This window comes from Dreissena polymorpha, chromosome 1 (genome assembly GCF_020536995.1).
Source record: "Dreissena polymorpha isolate Duluth1 chromosome 1, UMN_Dpol_1.0, whole genome shotgun sequence".
NCBI lineage: Eukaryota > Metazoa > Mollusca > Bivalvia > Myida > Dreissenidae > Dreissena > Dreissena polymorpha.
This window is the reverse complement of record NC_068355.1, coordinates 53,641,789-53,667,728: the sequence shown is the minus strand read 5'-3', so window position 1 is coordinate 53,667,728 and position 25,940 is coordinate 53,641,789. Positions and strand designations below refer to the sequence as shown.

At 35.7% G+C, this 25,940-nt stretch overlaps 1 protein-coding gene across 1 annotated transcript; it reads left to right on the top strand.

The window, feature by feature from the left end:
- Nucleotides 1–585: 585 nt before the first annotated feature.
- LOC127881213 (uncharacterized) lies at nt 586–24,061 on the top strand. The gene is made up of 9 exons (XM_052428943.1): nt 586–669; nt 3,848–4,780; nt 5,287–5,355; nt 8,287–9,296; nt 11,764–12,038; nt 12,533–12,644; nt 18,947–19,067; nt 22,432–22,547; nt 23,260–24,061. The coding sequence occupies exons 2-9, from the start codon at nt 3,856–3,858 to the stop codon at nt 23,311–23,313; spliced, it is 2,682 nt and encodes an 893-aa protein (XP_052284903.1). The 5' UTR covers nt 586–669; nt 3,848–3,855; the 3' UTR covers nt 23,314–24,061.
- The last annotated feature ends 1,879 nt before the right edge of the window (nt 24,062–25,940 follow it).

The following is a 25,940-nucleotide window of genomic DNA, read 5'->3' as shown; positions in this document are numbered from 1 at the left end:
TAATGTAAATGCGATTAATGTTTGTAGATTTCACGTTTTCTATTTCGAAGCTTAAAAAGGTCAGCTAAGGTGAAAAGCTAGGTTAAACCAGGGACCTATACAAACAAACGTCCAAGAATACACATTTGACTATGAGTTTTCTTATGAAAGATGTGTGTTTTAATTATTTTTCACTTCAAAAATTAAAATGTTTTCATAGAGAGGGTCGATACTACGAACACACATGCTAGATGTGTCGATATTGACTGCTATTTTTTATACTCAACAAGTCAGTGAAAGGTAGTGGGTCCATGCCCGGTCATCAGTCTAAAGAAATTTAACTGGACCTACTGTACTGCATACTTTTTAAGATCTCGTCTTTCGTGCATATAGTTCAACTTTAAGGTTTTCTAGCACTTAAATTATGATAGCCATTACTTGTTTTATGTGTATCTGTTAACTCAAACCAAAATTTTGCAAATAACAATTTGCAACACATAAACAACTAGTTTTGTTATAAATTTAAAGCTCGTGCTTCGCAAAAAAAACACACCAAAGTTTGAAGCCGGCAAATTGAATGGTGATCCATAACCTATCGTTACGGCAAATATTACATCTAAGGATATTTAATAGTAACATGTAGGAAAAGATATACATTGTAGCTATTTACATAATCATTAAAGAAAAATCGTAAGTAAAACTCATAACAATAAACTTTTATTTATGATACAATTTGGAAAGACGTTTACGCATTAAGTTTCGCGCGTTAATCTTCATAGTTTGCATAATTAAATGATATTATGAAAGTAAATAGGATTTCGGACAAAATATTTCGGCAATTGGTTGTGATTTACTTTTAGTTTGCATTTAGAATAAACATTTAATTCAATGAATATGATTGACCGACTTGTTTTTGTGTATGTAACAATGCGCAAATAACAATTCATCATATATGTTGCGAAATGTTACGTTTCTTTCTATTTTAATAAATTAAAAAGCAGATTTCATGAAAAATCAGACAAATCTGACAGTAATTTCACTATCAGACAAATAAGGTATTGAAAATGTGCATGAAACAAGCATTAACGTCTTGAAGGTTGAATTAAAGCATGCAACAGTCTACTTTCATTAGACAATACTTTTGACACATTTCTCAGAGGTTTAATGGAGTCTGCCAAGAGATATTGGAGATTGAGTCAATGCAAATTGTAACGACACACAGGGCCTTTCCCAGGCCTTTTTAGCACATTGAATCTTGCAGTCTGACTAAAATTAGTGTTGCATTGTTTTGCAATAAAAACTACTAGCCAAACAAGTAATTTTAAATCAATCTAAAGGGGTTTTTTTGGCCCGATTTTATAGCTGATATTCGGCTATGTTCCCAATCCCAAAAAGAATACTTTTTTCCCAAAATGTGGCAAAAAATTCCCAATTTTCAAAAAAAAAAAACAACACTTGTTTTTAGAAAGTAGTGTCTAATGTGTATTTTATCTCAATTTTAATTCAATTGCATCTAGCAAAGTATTATATGATTTTGTTCTTTTAATTTGAATGATTATAAAGAGTCATATCAAATTTAGTAATTCCCTAATCAGTGGACTTTTCGTGTGAAAAAAAGGTTAGTGAATAGGGCTGTAACAAATACACCAGATTACGAATACGATACGTATCACGAATACAGGGTGGCGAATACGAATATATATTGGCGAATATGAATTTCAATGAACAAAAATAATACTGACAACTTGACATGACATTATATAGTATGAAACTATGAGTATTTGTAAATTTGATTAATTTAGTATCATTGCATACTGAAAATATGAAATATAACACTTTGAAATAACAAAACAGGACTAGAACTACTTAAACTTTGAACACAGTTTTGTAAACATGACTAGTAGTGTCAACATTATCAATAGCATTCCCTTTGCTAGGCTCCATGTTTGTTGATAAGTTGCACAATCATTGTCGTAAAGATAAACAAAAAAGAAATTCCATCTGCTAATCCTTTGTATGTTTGAGCATCAAATCACTCGTATTTACCTCAATAATCATTAAACAACCATAGAAAGATTTTTCAATTCAATGTCGTAAATATTCAACCGGTGCATACATTTGAATATAGGGGTTAATTGTATGGATCTTCATTTGTAAGGTAAGATAAGATGATTAAACTTTCAATTTCGAAACCACGTTGTTTGTATTCGTCAAATATTCGGTTCGGGAGGTGGCGAATAACGAATACAATTCATCCACAGCCGTATTTGAGTAATTCGAATATTCGAATGAATCGTTACAGCCCTACTAGTGAATTTATTTTCTCAATTTCATGAAAATGCCGATAAAATTCCCAATTCCAAAGTCATGGGCTATCTTCCCAAAAAGTGGAGAAAAAACCCTGATCTTCTATAATCATAAATCAATTTAGCAATGTGAACATACACAACTCGCATGACCCAGTTGACAATGATCATGCAGTCTTTATGAATGAAATCTCCAGTTGTAAAGACACACCTCCGCATTGGACCAATGAAATCACTCGTGTGTTTAAAATGTCAGTTAGTGGAAATGTATGTAAACAAAGGTTTCAAACGGCGCTGGACAGTTAGTCTTGATGCATAATGTAACCAAGAACGGTTATAATGTTTTTTCATACGTTTTATTGAATTATGGTATCAAGGTACATGAACTTTGTAGGGAAGATGCCCTTTACTCCGTGAAGATTTCAGTCTTAAAGACTGCATGATCATTGTCAACTGGGGCATGCGAGTTGTGTATCTTGTTATTTCTTAAAAGTTGACCCAGCATTTGTAAAAATATTGCAAGACATAATACATTTCCAGAAAGGAAATTCATTTCTGCGTTGAATAAGACCGAGATCGTGAAAATCGCTGTACAATTGATGAAGATATGGCTGTTCAAAGCGATGCACCCCGTTTTGGGGTGATTTTGAGTTGCATACCTTGTTATATATATATTTGATAGTGAATTTTTTTTTTCATAATTATGTCATGCTCCGCGAGGTAAGCACAACTAATCCGATCAATACGCTTACCCCTCTAATAGAATAATACGGCAGGTAATGAAAGGCGTATTCAACCGATGCAAACACCCCCCAGGAGATTTTTTACTGCTCTGTTTTTTTCCAGCCTAAGTGACGGCTCGACAAGCGAACAATTTTCATTTTTATACGAAGTTTAGATATTATTTTTGGTGGGGAATTTTTCCAAGACTGGGGAAAATTTTGGTCAAATTAGGGGAACAAAAGTGGTTATTCGGTTGGGGAAGAGGCCGATATTCGGCTTCTTCAAAGAAAGTTTTTTTGGCCCTGACTGGAAGATTGTCTTAATTTTATTATAATTTTATTTTACATAATAAATGCTATTTGTGTGCTTAAAGCAGATTTACATTTGTTTACCGGTAATATATTTTGTTTTGAGTGTCATTATAACGTAAGAACCAATTTTCTCCTTTGTGAAAAATAGCTAAAATCCATAGGTTTCAACGGGCCCAGAATCATTTTAAGATGTAAGAAAATTAAAAATTCTCATTTTTGACATAAGCATTTTTTCAAAGTACCATTCACGAAACATGTTAATGGTATTTAGAAACACAATTTCTGTGTCTTGAGTTGTTAGAAAATTGACCCTGCATAATAATATGGTTTTCTATAACAAACAATAGAAGCAATTCAATTATACTTTGTCAACTAAATTTGATTATGTGTTATTTCTGTCTTGATTAGGTCTATTAAGACTGGAGCCTATCTTAGTCAGACTTAATGTCTTTCTAGAAGGCATATATAGTTGATATGTTCAGCTTAATTTTATTGAATGCTTAAAAAATTACTATTTGATGATTTCAGGAATCAAAATGGATGAAGGTTGTGGTGGAGCAAGGCCTAAAAACCTTTACAACCTTGAGAAAAACAGGAAGACCAAGGATGGAAATCCTACAGAATCCAGTTCCTCCATTAAACTTTCAGAAACACGTTCATCAAATAAAAACAGCCACAATGACAAACATAAATGTAATGCTAAACATGTTAATGTAAAAAACACAAGTTCTAATGATAAGAGTTCTTTATCTAAGGGTAGTTCACATGATATAGTTAAGGCCAAAGAACAAGAATATCTTACTGCCAAAGAACGGTGGAAAAAATCGGGGCTTGCCCTACGTCGTTACATAGCTGAAAAGTTAGGTTTTAAAAATGAAAAGAAGATCAAAGTCCCAGTTTCGGAAGGTGATACAGAAGCATCAAATAGAGAAGTAGTGCCCAGTAAATCATCCAACGAAAAGTCACAGCCGTTTTCCACAGCCAGTATATCTGATAGTCATCTTTACAAGAAACCACTACCGCTAACTGAGATGTCTCGATCCAAATCTTTTCTTGAGAAAATTGGTTTTAGACAAGATAAAAGAACTGTAGATAATGCAAAGCATAAAGCTAATAACAATAAGGATTTTGAACTTGAAGACATGGAAAACAGCTCATGTTGTATGGACCTAAGCACATGGTCTGAGGGAAGTTATGGCTTTGGGAGGCAAGATTGCAGCGATATCCAATCTAGTTGTGATGGATTTGTAAAGTCAAGTGGTGCGAAAGCTAAAGTAAAAACTGATGGGAGCCAATGCAGTGGAACAAGTACAAAGAAATGTTTAAAACTGAACAGTAGTAAGAAAGAAAAGACTGAGAAAATAAAAAATACAACAAAGAAGAGAAAAGAAAAGACCCAAGCAAAATGCACATTTGACTTTGTCTCTGAAGGAAATCTTGCTGGTGGTGAATTTATTTATGGTATGTTAACGACACTTTGAGATAATATTTGATACAAATTTTATTCTAAATCATTATTTGATCACTTAAAAAATAAACTTTGGGCTTCCTTGTTGACAATTGTATTGTTATACCCACCATCAAATATTCCAAGTTAGTCTGATGTTCATGTGGTAAAGATGGTCAGTCAGTGGATCACAGTCTCTCTTGAGTTAAAATGTATTCTAAAAGTCTGCATTCATCTCCAAATTTCATGAAAATATTTATTGGCTAAATACATGTATTTAGGCTCTGGAATAGACATGTTGAGCCATTTCTGTTCTTCAATTCCATTAGTTTAAATCAAATTCAACTTAAATGATGATGGCTGTAGAGGGTGCATAACTGTTTTACAAATGATTTTTTTTACAGTTCTATAAATTATTAAGATTCTCAAGCATACGTAGTGGTTCCAAACTTAAAATATAGATGTTTTCCTTTATTCTGTACATACATGTAGATATGTTTTTGTGTTCTTGTTCTTTCAGATCCTGTACGAGATGAAATCATTTGCCGTAAAATAGAACGAGACAGTCCACCTTCGCCACCTGATATAGGTAATTCTGGCCCTGTACTTATAAACATTGAATACATGCGTGTATGAATTCTTTAATTCATGAACAATGACTGCGCAAGAAAGAAATATTGTCTATCATTGTCCCATGCAAGAATTTGTTCTCTACCATTAATTAAAACAAGTTCTGGTCTGAAATTGCTTGACAGTCAAAAACATTTCTTGTTTTAGTTTTAACATTTTTGGTAAATTTGTTTTTAACAAAAAATACCTTTATTATCCCCACACTTTTCGGAAAAAAGTGGGGATATTGTGGTTATCTCCGTCTTATGTCTGTCATGGCCACTATCTCCTACACTATAAGCACTAAAACCTTGAAACTTACACATGGTAGCTATGAGCATATGTGCGACCCTGCACTATTTAGAGTTTTGATCTGACCCCTGGGTCAAAAGTTATGGGGGTCGGGGTGGGGCCGGGTCAGAGATTTTCACTCATTTTTAGCTCCGCTGTTTTCGGAGAAAACCCGAGGTATTGTCATAGCCAGATCGTCGTGTCCGCCGTCCGTGTCAAGGTTTGTTAAGGTTTTGAACATTCGCTCTAAAATAAAAGTGCTTCAAACTACAACTTTGAAACTTCATATGTAGATGCACCTTGATGAGTTCTACATGCCACACCCATTTTTGGGTCACTAGGTCAAAGGTCAAGGTCACTGTGACCTCTAAAAAAAAATCTGTCAAGCTTTAATTTATTCAAAACTGCACCCGCAGCCGAGCGTGGCACCTGTTATGCGGTGCTCTTGTTTTATGTTATTTTACATTCACTTCTTCATTTCTACACAGATTTACTTCAAATTGATACTGAACCTCTCTTATGACAATACCATCAATCTCAACTATGCATGGCCCCATTACCAACCTGCCCACATAGACCACACCCACCCAAAATTGCCTTTTACTATAATTTCTTCATTTCTACACCGATTCACTTTCAATTGATACTGAACTTCTCTTATGACAATACGGTCAATCTTATGCATGGCCCCATTACCAACCCTGGGGCGCCCTGCCAACATAGGCCACATCCACCCAAAATTGCCTTTTACTATAACTTCTTCATTTCTACACCGATTCACTTTCAATTGATGCTGAACTTCTCTTATGACAATACGGTCAATCTCAACTATGCATTGCCCCATTACCAACCCTGGGGCGCCCCGCCAACATAGGCCACACCCACCCAAAATTGCCTTTAACTATAACTTCTTCATTTCTATACCGATTCAGGGATTTAAACTAACTTCTTACTATTGGTTACCCGCACGAGCAACCATCTTTAGTATTTTGGATGCCCAGATAAAGAATAACGAGCCCAGAAATATGTACATGTGTATATTATACAATCTTTTCATAAAATAATAGATAATTAAATAAAATTGCTGTCATTACACATGTTCAATGCATGATGTATTATTATGAGCCTGAATTGAATCATGTCCTATTCCTAAATAATGAATGTTATTTAACTAGTATTGATCCATGGTGGTCAATTTGTTTTAAGCTTTAAAAAACCAAGTTACCCAGCCGGACTACCAACTTTTGAAATTGAGTTGCCCAGGCCAAAATCTACTTGCCCCGAGCTCACGGGAAACCACTTATTTCCATCCCTGCGATTCACTTCTCATTGATACTGAACTTCTCTTATGACAATACAGTCAATCTCAACTATGCATGGTCCCATTACCAACCCTGGGGCGCCCCGCCCACATAGGCCACACCCATCCAAAATTGCCTTTTACTAGAATTCCTTTATTTCTACACCGATTCTTTTCTAATTGATGCTGAACTTCTCTTATTACAATACTGTCAATCTCAACTACATGCATGCATGGCCCCATTACCAACCCTAGGGCGCCCCCCCCCCCCCCCCCCCCCACATAGGCCACACCCACCCAAAATTGCCTTTTACTATAACTTCTTCATTTCTACACTGATTACTTCTAATTGATACTGAACTTCTCTTATGACAATACGATCAATCTCAGCTATGCATGGCCCCATTACCAACCCTGGGGCGCCCCTGGGTCAAACATGCCTTGCCATTTCTAGTTGTTTATGACTAGAATTGCTCTAACAGTTGTCATTAAATAACTTTGATTTGTTAAAGGGACCTTTTCGCAAAATTGGGCATGTTTTGAAGTTTGTCATTAAATGCGTTATATTTATAAATGTAAACATAAGATCTAAAAGCTCAAGTAAAAGATAAGAATAAAATTAAAGAGAGAAAAAAAAGTAACCATCAATCGGGCTCAAACCACTGACTCCTGGAGTAAAAGTCTTAGACCACTCTGCCATCTATGATTATACAATGAATGATGTATTTTATACTGTATATAACAAATCCTCGTTTCGCATTGCAAAGCTTTATAATTTACAGGTTTTTAAAATCGTCAAAAGATGCATTTAATGGATATTATAGAGCATGGTTAACATTCAGTATGAATGTTTCCTCACAAATATCATAACTACAACGCAAATTCTGAAACATTTTTGTAATTATTTTGCAATTTACCAAAACGTGAAAAGGTCCCTTTAAGATACATTGACAACATGTTGCTGAAAATTATCTCATTTGTGACTTGCTATATTTATTATATTCAAACCTTAACATTATCCTTGTCCAAATCAAACTACCGGTATGGATATGAAAATTACAGTATGTTTGTGAAGTCTGAAAATGTTATGTAAGTAAATGATATAAATTTTCAGTATTTTTGTATGTATTTTAATGATTAAATTTTTTTTGAAGTATATGAAAGCCTTTTAATAGAATGGTATGTTTACTTGGGAAAATATATGTGAAATTGGTGTCTAGAAAAGAATAGCAGTGGTTCGCTGTTTGCATGCCATTTGAAAGATTTCTACATAGAATTAAGTAAAATAAAAAGGCAACTAAACTTTGATTTGTATTTCAGGGTCGCAGAATGGTGCTAGGTCTAGTCAGCGACACATGAGCAGTGCAATGTCAAACGCTGTGGCAGGATTGCAGTATGCAATTCCTTATCTGCCTGAACGTTTTCGTAGATTGGGTACTACCAGTGAGACACATGATACCAATACAGAACTTAGTGCTCCTCCAGAAAGTGCCACTAGATTAGATCTACATACTAAGGCAGAATCAGTAAATAGTAGAAATATTACAAAAACTAATAAAAAACCTGTTCCTAAAAGGAGGGATTATGTTGTTAGGGATAATGTAGATAAAACTGCAGCAAAAGACAATAATCTTCCAGTTAAGACTCATCGGCAAAACAATAAGCATAAAAAAGAAAATGAAGATGAAGAACATTGGAAAAAGAGGCTAGAAAGCTGGGCCAATGCAGGTGCTTCTGTAAATGAAGTTAGGAGTGATGATAATGAATTAAATGGACGCTTGTTTGCATTGTCAAGCATCAGAGATGAGAAAAGTGATGATGCGCTGTTTGAAAACGAATATGCTGGACAGCAGGCCTTTGAGTCCTCGTTAGAAGATCCATTCCATGTTCGAGAGAGAAATAGGAACAACAGTATAGACCTTTGTACTGGATTGTTAGACTTAGTCAATGATATAGACGAGCCTTTGACAGATCCCGAAGGTTCAAACTCCGGTGCAAACGTTTGTCAAAGGGCATTTGATAGGCGATTTCTTAATAATTCTAGTCATTCTTCTGTCTCCAACCATCGCCTTTGTTCGAGTTGTATGAGAGGCATCTGTTTGTGTCATGACGGATGTTTCGTTCCATGTGGAGAGGACGGACTGGAGTGTAGAAGCTCGGACGATGACTTGGACCAGAAATATGTTGAGCAGATCCTCGAGAGGTCTAGGCATAGAAGCAGTGGCGACTCGTTTGAGTTGTCATTTAGGAACAATCTGTCTTCACCTTTGGAAGAGCCAAGTAGCAAAAGCAGGGATTCGTCTGATCGACCTTCTAAGTGTGCATTTGAGGTACAATGTAATCATGTAGTTGGGCAGTTGTCAGCAGTCCTTAAAGTGTGCATTTAAGGCAATTATACTTGAAGCTAATAGACAAGGGCAGGTGGAATGTATCGATTTAATTGGAAGTAAAAAAAGCTTTCAAAATTCAGTCTCTAAAAAGCAAAGAGAAACATGCATCCAAGTTCTTGCAACCATATTTCCAGGGTCCTTAGTAGTACAGAAAAATCAAATGAATACCAACCAATATGTATGCATAATGCATTAATTATTATAAATTAATGACTGTGAAAAAAGAGCATGATATTTGTCATGAAATAGTCCTGTAAGAATTATCTGCATACATGACATGACACTCTGTATACAGCAAATGGATAAAAATAAAGTTTAAAGTATGTGTAGTACAAAATTTATTGATTAAGGACTAAGGTCTAAGAGTTGCTGGTATTTAACATTGAGAATAGTGATAATACAGGACTTATAAGAATTTCTTCCAAGAAAAAGCAGGAAGCATTTTCGAGCTCTTTATCATGCTTGTCACAGACTTTCCAATCGGAATTTAGAGCTATGACTAAAATATAAAACAGAAAGGCTTTGCTATAACCAGGGTTGGCATATTGACCGGTCAATTGACTATTGACTGGGCCGGCGGTCAATACCCGGTTAAAACCGGTCAATACTGGTCATTATTGGTCAATACTGGTCAATTGAAAATTGTAGAATTTAAACATCACAAGGAAGACTTTAAGCTATTCTATATTAAATCAATCATTATTCTGTAATTGATAAACTTTTGTTGAGTTTTTTTATTGTAAAAAAATCTTTAAAGCTGTAAAAAATTACTTCTTTATTATTTATGGAAATGGCCACAAATGCATAAGAACTAAGGCAATATCTTTATCTCAGTGTATCACATCTGTGACTAAAGTATTATTACTATTTTAGTTACCATAGTATTGCACTGATCTATTGATAAATCTATTTGATAAGCAGATGGACAAACAGAACTGTTGTTTTTTTAGGGTCATAAATCTGGCCCCTTAGCCTTAATTTGTAATAAAATGCATGCAGTGTTATGTCTCTGATATTGACAACAAAGCAAATCTGCCCTTAGGCTATTTCATTTCACTCACACAAAAGGAGATAACTTGCTATTAATTTAATAGTTACTTCTAACTTGTCTCCTTTCTGTATTAAGAGGTGTTTTTTTCCTTTCATATTTAAAAGCTCAATTGGTCTTCAAATGAATAAGCCATCAAAGTTTTTGTTTTTGCCAACAAATAATGTTTTCCAATTGTGGGTCTACTCTAGACTCTTCTTTTCAATTATTTTTTATTTTAATAATTATTTCTTATAATGTTTTTTATTTTTATATCAATGGAAAATAAAATCACTATTTTGTTTAAAAAGTACTTAAAGAAATGTAGACAAGAATACATGACAAGTAAGGGTTTTGTTAAAAAGGTGCAATTTAAGGCCCTATTATTAGTGTTGCTTGCCCCAACCTGTTAGGTGAGAAGACTTTGGGGACAGTGGGCATGAGGAATAACTAATACACAGTAATTGACAGGTTCTTGTTGAATCAAGCTCATAATTATCTGAACATTCATTATTTATTAGAATTGAAAAAAAGTTCAATTGACTAGAAAAATCCAATTGACTAACTTTGACTAATTTGCAAAATTTTGAGGGATTGACCTACAAATTGCATGAATAGGTATAAAATAGTGGGTATTAATAGCTTAAGACATTATTGGCAACATGTCTGTTTGATTTATGTTATCAATATTGGTTAATTAAGCATGGAATATTAATCAAAATTGGGGTTAAAATTCAATCGACCAGTATTGAACAGTAATGACCACTTTAGGAGTAGTTTTAACCGGTAAAAACCGCCGATTAAAACCGGGGGTGGTCGATTGGTGCCAACCCTGGCTATAACTTTTAGGTTAGCAATTTGCCATCAGCACTCTGTATGCCAATTGATTGATTCAATATAATCATTAATAAAATGTTCAGTAGTATGAATTCCTATGTATTTCCCTTGGTAAAACGATTGAACTGGGATTTTGAAATTAAATGTTCTGATGTGCTCATTCCAACAGTTTGATGGATGGCACATTCCAACATTCAATTGAAGCTGAAGTAAGGTTCATAATCAAAAGCAGGATGCTTCTTAACGACTGCTGTAGTTACAGTATTGCATGTCATATATTGTATTGATATTCCAACTTATCCCTTTACCACTTAGATACGTATTTTGACGACTTTATAGTCTGTCAGAAAGTTAAATTTCTTTCTAGATTCAAATTTTAAAGGCTTCTTTTCAACCCTAAAATACTGATAAGCAGCAAACAGCATAAAATCTGGACAGACTGCGAGTTACTTGCAGGCTGTTCTGGTTTTATGCTGTTTGCATATAGCTATTTTCTCTTTGCTTCTGAGTGGGAAAGTGATAAACAAATATTTATCTTGTCAGGACGTCAGCTCACCAGGATCAGGTTTTTCATCATTGGATTCGAGCCTGGACGCCGATGATGAATTTGAGTGTGAGTGTGAGCACTGTCAGATGATGCGTTCTTCCCACAACCATTACACTGAACAGCTTGCCTTGACCCAGCCACTTAGCCTTGACCTATCGGAAAGGTCACAGGGGGGGTATGCCTCGGCGGGTCATGATTCCGGGCTACATTTCTCGTTTGGCGACCCGAACATGAATTCTCGGTCTGGGGACAGTAGTTTTGATTCGTTGAGGTAAATATAATTGGAATATGCCAGTAATTGAATCAAAGGATAGTTTGTTAAAAAATTGTATTTGGTATCAACTAGTATTGAATATGTTATCTTTTTAATAATTCTCATTTTCATATCATGCATCCAGGTCAAATGTTTTACTGAAAGTTCTTTTGGAGAGAATTGGCAAGATAAAAATTTGTTCATATGTCTATAATTAGATTAACTACTTAATAATTCTTTTATACATAGTAGGCATCCTGGTAAAATGTTTTCATTAGAGTTCTTTTGTAGAGAATTTGCCAGATTAAGATTTGTTTCATATTGTTATAATAACATTCACTACTGAGCATTTGTGCAGCTTTATTGACTTTAGAAAAACGTGTTTTAGGCCAGATTAATTGAATGGTGTAGAAATTGAGCTGTTTCTATAGTCATAACATTATAATGAGAATCCTTTCATTATTGTGTAAAAAATGGCCCTTTCGTTACTAACAGATGTTTTGGTCTTTAAGCCGAAGGATGTTTTTGGATGACTACGACTACCTGCTCATGGAGAGACCAGAGAGTGAACTAGACTGGCATTGGCTCACTATTGACAACACACCTCTCTCTGTCATGCTAGAGGTTAGTAACCACACAGTCTGGTCTGAGCTAAACAGATTCACAGGCTGGGCTGGACTGTTTCTGGCTGCATGTGACTTTTACTCATTTTCACATGATGAGGCTTATATTTCTTACCTTTCAAGGAGCTTTCTCTCATTATCCTCTTATATAACATCAAGCAAGGTAGTTCTTCTACCAAGGCAATTAACAGGTTGAAACTAAATAAATAGGATAAAGCAATCATGAGATATTTTTATGGCCTGCCCCCCTTCTTATTCTGCATCTGCTCCTTCCAAACCCTTATTCTGCACCTGCTCCTTCCAAACCCTTATTCTGCATCTAAACCACCCAAACCCTTATTCTGCACCTGCTCTTCCCAAACCCTTATTCTGCATCTGCTCCTCCCAAACCCTTATTCTGTATCCGCTCCTCCCAAACCCATATTCTGCATCTGCTCCTCCCAAACCCTTTTTAGCTCACCTGATTGCTCATATGAGCTTTTGTGACCGGTCTTTGTCCGTTGTCTGTCCTTCCGTCCGTCCACATTTGTTCGTAAACACTCTAGAAGCCACATTTATCGTCCGATCTTCATGAAACTTGGTCAGAAGCTTCGTCCCAATGAAATCTCGGTCCAGTTCGAAACTGGGTCGTGCTGGGTCAAAAACTAGGTCACTAGGTCAAAAAAAGGAAAAAACTGTAGAAGTCACATTTCATGCCCAATCTTCATGTTACTTTGTCAAAATGTTTGTCTTAATGATATGTTGGTTGAGTTTAAAAGTGGTTCTGGTGTGTTGAAAAACATGGCCGCCAGTGGGTGGGGCAGTTTTCCTTATTTGGCTATAGAGATACCATGTAAACACTTTAGAGGCCACATTTTTTGTCCGATCTTCATGAAACTTGGTCAGAAGATTTGTCCCAATGATATCTCGATGGAGTTGGAAACTGGGTCATGCTGGGTCAAAAACTAGGTCAAAAAAAAGAAAAACCTTGTAAACACTGTAGAAGTCACATTTCATGCCCAATCTTCATGTAACTTTGTCAAAATGTTTGTCTTAATGATATGTTGGTTATGATAAAAAGTGGTTCTGGTCCGTTGAAAAACATGGCCACCAGTGGGCGGGGCAGTTTTCCTTATTTGGTTATAGAGAAACCTTGTAAACACACTATAAGTCACAATGTTTGCCCAATCATCATGAAAGTTGGACAAAACATTGGTTTTATTGATATCTCGGACGAGTTCGAAAATGGTCCAGATTGGTGAAAAACATGGCCGCCAGTGGACGGGGCATTTTTCTCTATTTGTATACAGTGAAAACATGTTAAAACTCTAGAAGTCACATTTTTGGCCCAATTTTCATGAAATTTGGTCAGAACATTTGTTTCCTTGATACAAGAGTTGAGTTAAAAAATGGTTCCGGTCAGTTGAATAACATGGCTGCCGGGGGGGGGGGGGCAGTTTTCTTATATTTATATAGTAAAATAAGCTTGTGAACACTCTAGAAGTCACATTTGTTTGCCCAATCATCATGGAACTTGGTAAAATGATTGGTTTTATATATATCTCAGATAAGTTCGCAAATGGTCCTGATCGGTCAAAAAACATGGCCGCCAGGGAGGGGGGCAGTTTTCCCTATGTGACTAGAGAGAAACCTTGTGATTGAACACTATAGAAGTCTCATTTTTTGCCTAATCATCGTGAAACTTAGTCAATACATTGGTTTTATTGATTTCTCGGACAAGTTGGAAAATGGCTCAGATCGGTGAAACACACTTTTTAGCTCACCTGATTGCTCAGGTGAGGTTTTAGAATTGGTCTTTGTCAGTTTGTCAACATTTGGTTTGTAAACACTCTATCAATCACACGTCTCAAGCATTCTTTATGAAAGTTGCTGAAAGATCTGTCAAGTTTAATAATAGGCAAATGCACATAATTAATGCCATATTATTATTGCCCTTAGATTGTCCAAATTTTCATTATATTATACAAAATCCTTGTAAACACTCTAGAGGTCAACTTTTTTTTCCAGATTTTATGAATCTTGGTCAAAATATTTATTTTTGTAAGCAAAGTTTGATGTTTAGTAAGGGGGGTCAACTTAAAATATAGGTCACAGGGGACAAAAATTCCACTCGTCTGCTCGTATTGACGAGTGAAATCTTGAAAGGACGAGTGAATTTCCCTAAAGCTCTCGTCCTACAGGACGAGTGAAAAAAAAACTGATGTTAAAATATGTATTTTCTGACCAGTAAGACTCTTTTTCATTAAATAAAATCATTTCTTAAAGCATATCTATTCCGAAAGTAGAACGCGAATGAACCGGAAATCGTAATTGTAAATTTCATACAGCAGGTGCGCGTTGTTATGTGAGACTGTGTCCCGGAGTAAATATTGGCTTTTTGGTGTAAACTTTGCGCGTCCATGTTGACAGGGAACCATCTGACTTCATTCACTGTAAGTAGGCTATTGATTTTTTTAAAGAATTATTTTACTGCGAAGTACCGTTTTCAACCAGTCTGAATTTCATCTGAAAAATGTCTGACATACGAGCGTTCTTTAAAGGGGGCAGGAGCGATGTTCAACCATCCGAAATAGAAAGCACGCAAGCATTAGAAAAAGGAAAAAACAAATTTGTCTTCATTTATTTATTTTGTGTTCCTCATAAATAAAGTAAGTTAACATTTCTTCTGTGATCAGCTGGCATGAATAACTAAGTAAGCAGCATTTTAGCAGTGATATAGGAAACATTGTTAGTCATATCAGTCCTTTGCAATCTTTCTTTCACACATATTTGAAGGACAAGTGCATGTGTTTGCAGGACGAGTGAAAATTTTAATGCACTTGTCCTGCAGGACGAGTGCAATTTATAAATATTTTTGTCCCCTGGGTCACCAGGTAAAATCTTACAAAAACGAAAACACTCCATACGCCAGAGTTTTGGTTCAATAATGATGAAACTTGACCAGGATGTTTGTCTGGACAATATCTAGGTCAAGTTTGACGTTTGATAAAGATTAAATGAACCGACTCCTCTCAGGTGAGCGAACTAGGGCCATCTTGGCCCTCTTGTTTTGCATCTGCTCCTCCCAAACCCTTATTCTGCATCTTCTCCTCCCAAACCTTTATTCTGCATCTGCTCTTCCCAAACCCTTATTCTGCATCTGCTCCTCCCAAACCCTTATTCAGCATCTGCTCTTCCCAAACCCTTATTCTGCATCTGCTCCTCCCAAACCCTTATTCTGCATCTGCTCTTCCCAAACCCTTATTCTGCATCAGCTCCTCCCAAACCCTTATTCTGCATCTGCTCCTCCTAAACCCTTTTTTTGCATCTGCTCCCCCAAAACCCTTATTCTACATCATTCTGTCCTGGCTCAGAGTGAGGTTTGGCACACCTTCCAGTAAGATTTCGTCCCCAAATTGTGTTACATTGGACCATTTCTACATCTCTAAGCCCAGCATTTACCTTTTTTAACTGTGTTATTGTGTCTGGGGTGAAACTTTATTTACCTTCACTTGAGTCATTATTTTATTGGCAAAATGTTCGCTTTAGTTCACCATGAAACTGGTTTAAACCCCTAATTCTTTGCATTGACTCTTTCAATGTGTCGAACTCAGCTTTAATTATTTTTGGCTATTGTGGTCACTCAGTCTCTTGTTGTGGGTATGGGTCATCAACTTTTAGCTGTTATTGCACTAGAGGCCACTTTTTGTCCAATTTTAAGGAAACTTGGTCAGAATAGTTATTATGACAAAATCTCTAGTTTTAATGTAGGTCACCTGTGTGATGGAAAGCTATGTCACCAGTTCAAGTCTTAGAAAAACATTGTTATCACTATGGAGGCCCATTTGTGACTCAATCTTAAACTTGGCCAACATGTTTATCTCTACTGTACTCTACTCTAGCTAGAAGTATCATCAGGAATTTTTACAAGTGAAGGAATAAAACAGATTTTTTTTATAGGAACATTCTTTACCACCATTTGTATTTATTTCCTTACCCTGAATTTGAGGGTTTGATGCCTTTAGTAAGCAGGAGTACCATTGAAGTGGTTTGTACAATTTCATTTGGACGTGTATTTTTTACAAAAAGGTTGTGATATTTGTTGTAATTAAGTTTGAATATGTATTTCAGAAGAAAAAAACAACATTTTAACTATCTGCTGTGTGCCATTAGTAATATTTTATATATTTAAGCACACTTTTCCAATTTTTCATGGGCAATTTAGTTTGTAAAATTATTGTTAGCAAAATGAAGAGAGGTAATTCAACATATTAAAGTTAAATTGAGATTTGCAAGATATATATGTATAAAACTTTAATCCAAAGCTGTAATAAAAGAGTTGAGAAATGAACTAAAACAACAATGAAGATTAATTAGATTAACAAAATCTAAAAATATTTTTTTTTAAATGATATACAAATATAAGATGACTAAATTTTCTAACAATTTACAACAATAAATATAATACTTGATACAAATCCAATAAAGATTATTTAGTTTCCTGTGTATTCAACTTCTGCATGTGTTGAAGGAAGCAAAAAATTTGGAAAATTATAAACTGATACAAACTGATAAATTGCAGGAGAAAACGATTGAATTAGTAACTAAACTCCTACCTAAGTAACATATTAGATTTACAAAAGTTTGGACGAATGTTGCATTATATCTGCAAGTTCCAGCTATTTATTATACCCCCATTACCATTGGTAATGGGGGCTATATAGGAGTCACTTTGTCTGTCTGTCAGTCGGTCGGTCTGTCTGTCGGTCTGTCCCGAAACTTTATCCGATTTTCACCAAACTTGGTCACAAGTTGTATCTAGTTGATGTCTAGGTCAAGTTTGAATATTGGTCATGACAGGTCAAAAACTAGGTCATGGGGTCACTTATTGTGTTTTAAACCGAAAGTTTGTCTGGACCAATACTTTGTTATTTATCATTAGATTTTAAAATTACTTGGTACATTTGTTCACCATCATCAGACGGTGTGTCGTGTGAAAAAAGTATGTTGATATCTCCAAGGTCAAGGTCACTTTTGGAGTTCAATGGTCAAATGCATGTCCGGGCCATAACTTTATCATTAATTGTGAAATTTTAAAATCATTTGTCAAATTTGTTCACCATCATTAGACGGTATGTCGCGCGAAAGAATTACGTCGATATCTTGAAGGTCAAGGTCACACTTTGAGTTCAAAGGTAAAAAATGGCCATAAATGAGCTTGTCCGGGCCATAACTATGTCGTTCATTGTGAGATTTTAAAATCATTTGGCACATTTGTTCACCATCATTGGACAGTGTGTCTAGCAAAAGAATTACGTCGATATCTCCAAGGTCAAGGTCACATTTGAGTTCAAAGGTAAAAAAAGGCTATAAATGAGCTTGTCCGGGCCATAACTATGTCATTCGTTGTGAGATTTTAAAATCATTTGGCATATTTGTTCACCATCATTGGACGGTGTGTTGCCCAAATGAATTACTTCAATATATCCAAGGTCAAGGTCACACTTTGAGTTCAAAGGTCAAAAATGGGCGTAAATGAGCTTGTCCTGGCCATAACTATGTTGTTCATTGTGAGATTTTAAAATCATTGGCACATTTGTTAACCAATATTTGACGGTGTGTCATTCGAAAGAATTACGTCGATATCTCCAAGGTCAAGGTCACACTTGGAGTTCAAAAGTAAAAAGATAGCCATAAATGAGCTTGTCCGGGCCATAACTATGTCAATCATTGTGAGATTTTAAACTCTGTACATTAATTTTGTTCACAGTTATTGGACGGCATGTCATGCGATAGAATTCAAGAGTTCAAAGGTCGAAATGGCCATAAATGATAATGGCATTATAATTCTTAAAAATTACCATAAATGGATCTCTTGTTTTGTGAAGACAGCATGCAAAGCTGTGTCAAAGCGGCACGTTGGGGTATATGTCACGTCTGTGACAAAGCTCTAGTTTTTTACTGAAATATTTGTATAGTTTTTTGTGGTCCTGTGCTTTGTGTACAGTGAGGGGGGGGGGACTGCAATGCTCTGAAAACCCACCAGTCTGGTATTGTGACAAAGCAAAGTTATATGCCCCTGAGATAGGATTGAACTCTAGTCGCCAAACTGAGAAGCGCATGTACCAACCACTCAAACTAATGTTTCGCTGCAAACTGGACAGCGGAGAATATTATTTATATACATTTACATGCATAAAGATGTACGTTCTTGGACCACTATGGAGACTGATTAAATCTTTTCTATCATTAAGATCATATAATCAAAGCATGTGCTGCGTTCATATCTTGAGTTGATGTTATGTCTTGCTATCCCTGATACAGGACGTGATCCAACAGATGCTCTCGGTGCAGCCTGACTTGCTGAGTGAACAGGCTGCCCCGCCAGCCTCAAGCTCTGTCATTGACAGCCTGCCAACCATCTGCCTCACTCAGGAGCTCATAGGTAATGTACACATTGACAGCCTGTCCACCATCTGCCTCACTCAGGAGCTCATAATTATGTAATGTACACATTGACAGCCTGTCCACTATCTATCTCACTTAGGAGCTCATAATTATGTAATGTACACATGGACAGCCTGTCCACCATCTATCTCACTCAGGAGCTCATAGGTAATGTACACATTGACAGCCTGTCCACCATCTGCCTCACTCAGGAGCTCATAATTATGTAATGTACACATTGACAGCCTGTCCCCCATCTATCTCACTCAGGAGCTCATAGGTAATGTACACATGGATAGCCTGCCCACCATCTGCCTCACTCAGGAGCTCATAGGTAATGTACACATTGACAGCCTGCCCACCATCTATCTCACTCGTGAGCTCATAGGTAATGTACACATTGACAGCCTGCCCACCATCTTTCTCACTCAAGAGCTAATAGGTAATGTATACATTGACAGCCTGGACACCATCTGCCTCACTCAGGAGCTCATAGGTAATGTATGCATGGACAGCCTGCCCACCATCTGCCTCACTCAGGAGCTCATAGGTAATGTACACATACATTCATGTGAAGTTGGGATAAGACAGCAAGCTAAGGATAAATTGGGATTAACATCAATGCCTTATAAAACTGTTTTGTCTGTCGTATGCTCTCCAAAAATTTTGGGGAACATTTAGTTGCCAGTTTTTCCTTCCTTCCTTCTGTCACAATTTTGTTACAGTTTCTCATAGCCCCTTCAATATTTAACCGATCTCTTACATATTTGGCATGTAGGTACCTTGCATGGACCTTTACCTTATGATGAGGTTTGAGGTCACTGGGGTCAAGGTCAATCATTGAGGCTAATAATAGATTTTTCTGTCACACTTTTGTTACAGTTTCTCATAGCGCCTTCAATATTTTACCGATCTCGTACATATTTGGCATGTAGGTACCTTGCATGGACCTCTACCTTTTGATCAAGTTTGAGGTCAAATAACTTTAACACTATCAAAGATAATTAACTCAGACTTGGAATACTTCTTTATGGCAACAAGACAATTGTGTAGGTCAAGGTGCATAACTCTGTCAGCATTGTTTTAAGAGTTATGCCTTTTTTAACTAAGAAAATCGAAAGAAAGTTTTGTGTTTTTGTCCACTTTACTCCTAAAGTATCATAGTTATTGCTTTCAGACTTGAAACACTCGCTAACTATCATAAGGGGACTGTGCAGGCAAAGTTATGTAACTCTTACTGGCATTTTGACAGAATTATGGCCCCTTTTATACTTACAAAATTGAGAATTTTGTTAAGTTTTGTGTTTTGGTCCACTTTACTCCTAAAGTATCATAGCTATTGCTTTCAGACTTTAAACACTTCCTAACTATCATAAAGAGACTGTACAGGACAAGTTGCATAACTCTGGTTGGCGTTTTGATGAAATTATGGCCCTTTTTGACCAAGTAACTTTGAATATTTTGTTAAATTTTGTATTTAGATCCACTTTACTTCTAAAGTATCAAGGCTATTGCTTTCAAACTTCAATTACTCTCTTACTTTAATGAAGGAACTGTACCTGGCAAGTTGAATTTGACTTTGACCTTTGAATGACCTTGACTCTCAAGGTCAAATTATTATATTTTGCTCAAATTGTCATAACTTCTTTATTTATGATCAGATTTGATTAATACTTTGACAAAACAACACTTACCTGACATTCCACAACAGACTCTACACAAACGTTCTCCCACACCCCCCAAAAAATAAAAATAATAATTTGTTTTCCCTTTTTTCCTTATTTTTGAAAGATCATCTAATAAATGACCACATCCCTACATTATTCCTCCTCTTCACCCCCACCCCCCACCCAAAAAGAATTTGAAATATTTATTTTTATTATTTTATTTTTGACAGATCGTCCAACCATCCCACCCAATCTATTGCTATCAAACTTTGTTTTATGTCTTTACAAAATTTATGTTCAATAGATTGTGGAAAATATACATGAACTCAGAATCGTCTATAATGTACATACCACTTCTTTAAAACATAAGCGATCAATATGTTTCAATTATGGTCCTCTTCCAGTTAGAATATGACTATATTACCTTGACCTTAGGCTTAAAGAATATGAAAAATTTCCCCATGATGGCTTATGTTATACTGTCAAGCACTCAAAAAGTCTAGTGCGCTGTCTTCTGACAGATCTTGTTTATATTTTCAGGTTGTTTCATTCCAATAATTGTCCAGGCATTGTTTGTCTTAGATTATTAATATGACATTTTAAAATGATTTTTATCTTTTTGTGCAAGATAAATGGAACCAATGATTGGATTAGAATGAAATTTTATATGCAGAATCACTAACAGGTTTGACATAGGCACATTTTCGTGTCATTACACTCCAATCGGCTGTCTATGAGTTATTGCCCCTTGAAAAATAATTTGTTTCCACACAAGCAAAACCATCTGAACTGAGCACTGCATTTTGGAGCATTCATCGGATTCACTGATATTCTTGTATATTTTTCAATCAAGGATACATTATAGGAAACTTCTGCGTTCAAAGTTTGTATTTTCATTCTGATTTGTATTTAATTCTTTTAAAAATAACTTATTACTTTTTAAAAAATTACTTACTACAGTAATTATTGGGATTTCTTTAGTTTTCTGTTGGATGATACTAAAACTAGTCTTATTTTCCTATAATTTTTGTGTTCCTTTTGTTACACCTTATTTTCTATCAAATATGCATATATAATGCATTTTTGTATAAATATATACCAACTAATTCTTGCTTTATCAATTGATATGTTAGTAAGATGAATTTAAAAATTAATGGTTCAGAAACAAATGTGGATTTTTTTTAGGGTCAATAACTTCAAATGTATGAGATTCTTAAATGTTCGCATTTTTTTTCTTAAACGTTGATTTAGTATGCAGAGAACCATAATTGTAGGAAATATGTGAAAAAAGAACAAAAATCAGAAAATCATATTTCAATTCTTATATCTTAAGCTATATCTTGATCTGCCAACCCTGACTATGGTAAGAAACTATTCACAATGTGATTTCTTGTTTTGGACTGGATAATATGAGTCGCGTTCTGAGAAAACTGGGCATAATGCATGTGCGTAAAGTGTTGTCCCAGATTAGCCTGTGCAGTCCACACAGGCTAATCAGGGACGACACTTTCCGCCTAAACTTGATTTTCGGTAAGAAGGCACATCTTTGAAACTAAAAATACCATAAAAGCGGAAAGTGTCGTCCCTGATTAGCCTGTGCTGACCGCACAGTTTAATCTGGGACTACACTTTACGCACATGCATTAAGCCCAGTTTTCTCAGAACGCGGCTCATATGCGACTTTTTTTTTTACAGAGCAGCACCAGTGCTGTGCCATCTGCCTGTGTCCCTGTGAGCTTGAGGAGCTGATGACCCAGTTACTATGCCAACACATCTTCCATCCGCTATGTATCCAGGCATGGCTCTGCAAGGTATGGTGAAGTGTAGCCTATGTCTATGTAAGATACAGGTCTTTGTTTTAACCCCTTTATTTAAGCTTCTAGAATCCTTTGGCTGGTTATGATCAGTACTTAAGGTCCATAAAGATCCTAGGATTGCTTTCAGGTGGGGATTAAACCTGGTTGCTAGGTAGACATAATAATCCACCAAGCAACTGCGACCTTGCAATATACTAGTACATCTTCCTTTGTATCTTGTATAGTTTAAATGAATCACATCATGCAAAATTTGGGTCTGATGTCATGTTCAGCCAGCCCAGCTTCAGACCAGCCTGGGGATTTGGTAGTCTGAATTAGAGCGACTCTGTCCACTAATGAGACCAGAGACCTTTTGCATGCAGTCTGGTCAAGAAATAAACTGGCCGGATAAAAACCCATTTTCACATGACATGGCTCTTACAAGTATTGCAATAAGAGCAAAGCTTTTCCCCATATATGTGTAAAGAGCAGGTTGTGCTAGGTACGGTTGATACAATCTTTCATTTTCATTGTGATAATTGTCAGCTTACTTCAAAATAGTATAAAATACTTGTACAAATAATTACCATTACAAAATGTAATTTAATAACAAACATTATCTGTAAGCAATTTAAAAGATATAAATTATAATAAGTCATTTCCAGTCTACCTGTACATAATTTCTGGATATATATATATATCATGTCTTGATGTATTGTTTTTACAGTCTGGAACCTGCCCTGTGTGCCGTGGTAAGGTTGGTGCGCCTGTTCAGTCGTGAAAGTGTCATAAGAAATGTTTACAAAAGCTGAAAAGTGAAAGATTGTTCAAGAAACTCCAGTTTTATTCAAAGAATATTGTGTTATTTACTGTTTACCAATGGGGTTTTTAGACCAATGTTTCTACTGTAATGATATGATTAATATAATTGTGATGCTTAAAATGACATTGTAGTTGTTGTTGTTGCTGTTTTATGTAAGATACACGATATGTGATTCTTGTTTATTCAAGTTTTTGTTGTTAAATTGTTGCTACCTTTTTTTTCTAAAAAATGCTTTAGGTACTATTTTTCTGAAATAACAGAAAAAGCTTAATGATGACTTGTGAAATTGAGTAATTATTGTACATTTTGATCACAATTTAATTAACCATTTTAATGCCAACGTTTCAAATTTAAATGTTACATAATGTTACATATTTGAATAAAGTATTAAATGTTCATCTACATAAATTGTGTTATGGTGTTACAACATCTTATATATTATATAATGGATGAACATTTGCCTGTTATTCATTCAAATACCTACCTAAACTTGCATTTCCCTGAAACAATCTTTTGAGTTGTTGTTTTGACCTGTTTGTTTTTACTTACAATGTACTGTAAATATAATAGGTCATCTGTGATGTAGGCCAGTAGAAGGCAGTGCTGAATATTGTTCTTAGCATTTAATGTTTTGCTATACATGTTGAATCATGTTTTAATTCTTATTTTCTTTGCTATAAATAAAATTAAGCTAATTAAGTCAAAAGCTGTTGTGTTGTTATATTTTAGTACTTTATATCAAGGAACAATAAACATTGGCCTTGCTGTGATTGCCGAAATTATTGTTTTTATGCCCCCTTCTTCAAAGAAGAGGGGGTATATTGTTTTTGGCCTGTCTGTCATTTTGTCCCAAAACTTAAACCTTGGTTAAAGTTTGATAACTTTTGCAATATTGAAGATAGCAACTTCATATTTGGCATGCATGTGTATGTCATGCAGCTGACATTTTGAGTGGTAAAAAGTCAAGGTCATCCTTCAAGATCAAAAGTAAAAAAATACAATCCAAGGGAAGTAATAAGCTTTAAAAGGGAAATAATTTCTAAACCTGCCAAATAATAAATTAAAATTTTATTTCAAAGCGGCGCAATAGGGGGCATTGTGTTTCTGAAAAACACATCTCTTGTTGTTTATTTAGATTTTTTCACGATCTTCATCAGTATATCAGTCATATAATTGTGTTCTAGCTTTTCTCCGGAGTGAAATGGTTTACCGTTACTAAATGCATGTTCTAATGCTTGTTACCGACAGCTGCCCTACTTGACTTAGAGGAATGGGGACAATGATGATGTGGGGGATATGAAGATCTGGGATTGATGGTTCCAGGAATTAGTCAACTTGCATTTTCTACTGTGGTTGTATTATGGGAACAGCCCAGTGGGTAGACTTTTAAGACTGACTGGGTGTTACTTTGTAAAGCATGAATGGATTTCAACATCTCGACATCTGTCAAAACCGTAGTTAAAGGTCAACTGTTGGAATCGACGCCCAACACTTAAGTTTAAACATATTTATTCATTTTGAAATCATACAATTCAATACAATAATGCAAAGTAAGAAATTCATGGATTAGAAAACAAGCGTAAAGCTTATATTAATTCTTTTCCATGATGGAGTTGACTCATATATGTTTAGCATTTAGGCGGCCACAAGAACATGGATGCGCTCACGTAAATGTTAGGATTGTGATTGGATCGGGTTCAAAGTTAAAACGGAATCATGGTAGTGTGGATACATGTCATACAAACGAAATGGATAGTTGATTAAGAAGGTACTGAGGCGTTATGTCACAGAGGCCCCTACTAGGGTCGGATCAACGTCCACAGCAGCATCATTCTACGAGTCAAATCGTTTAGTTGCTTCAATAAACTGCTGGACACAAAGAAATAATATAGTGTTTTCCTGATAGGTTAAATGTTCATCACTTTTAAGAAGGTTATTTACGGTTGTTGCGCATGGGAGATTAGTAAAACAATGTTGTCGTATGTGCTGATACCTTGGACAGTGAATCAAGAAGTGAGAAGGAGTTTCAATGGCACCACATATGCCATCCGGTGAAGAAGTAATGTTTCTACGGTGGAGATCGTAGTTCAAGGAGCTACAGCCAAGTCGCAGACTAGTATGATAGATATGTAATCTTCTATCACCAATGTTAAATAGTGGACACGACTTTGTTGGACATTGCGTGATTTTTCTCTTAAATTCAAGAAGTGAATTGGAGTTTTTGACGTCAGGAGAAAGATTGTTCCAATGGCGGAAGGAAGGAAGGAATTGGAATATAGTTGAGTATTTGCGTAAACTGGAGGTATGCCATTTTGGGATCTGAGGTCATAGGCCTGGGATGTGCGAACTGGGATCAGGTTGCATAGATAGAAGGGTGCAATATTGTTCTGCATTTTGTATATTTGCATCATACTATGTTTCTTTTTTCGTTGGGAGAGTGATTCCCAGTTTAGGTCTTTAAGAAGGCGGTCGATGTTGCAATATTTTGTAGCACCTGTCACGATCCTTGCGGCTTCAACTTGGACCGATTCAATGTCATTTTTTAGAGCTACAGAACAGTTGTCTCAAATGATGTCGCCATACTC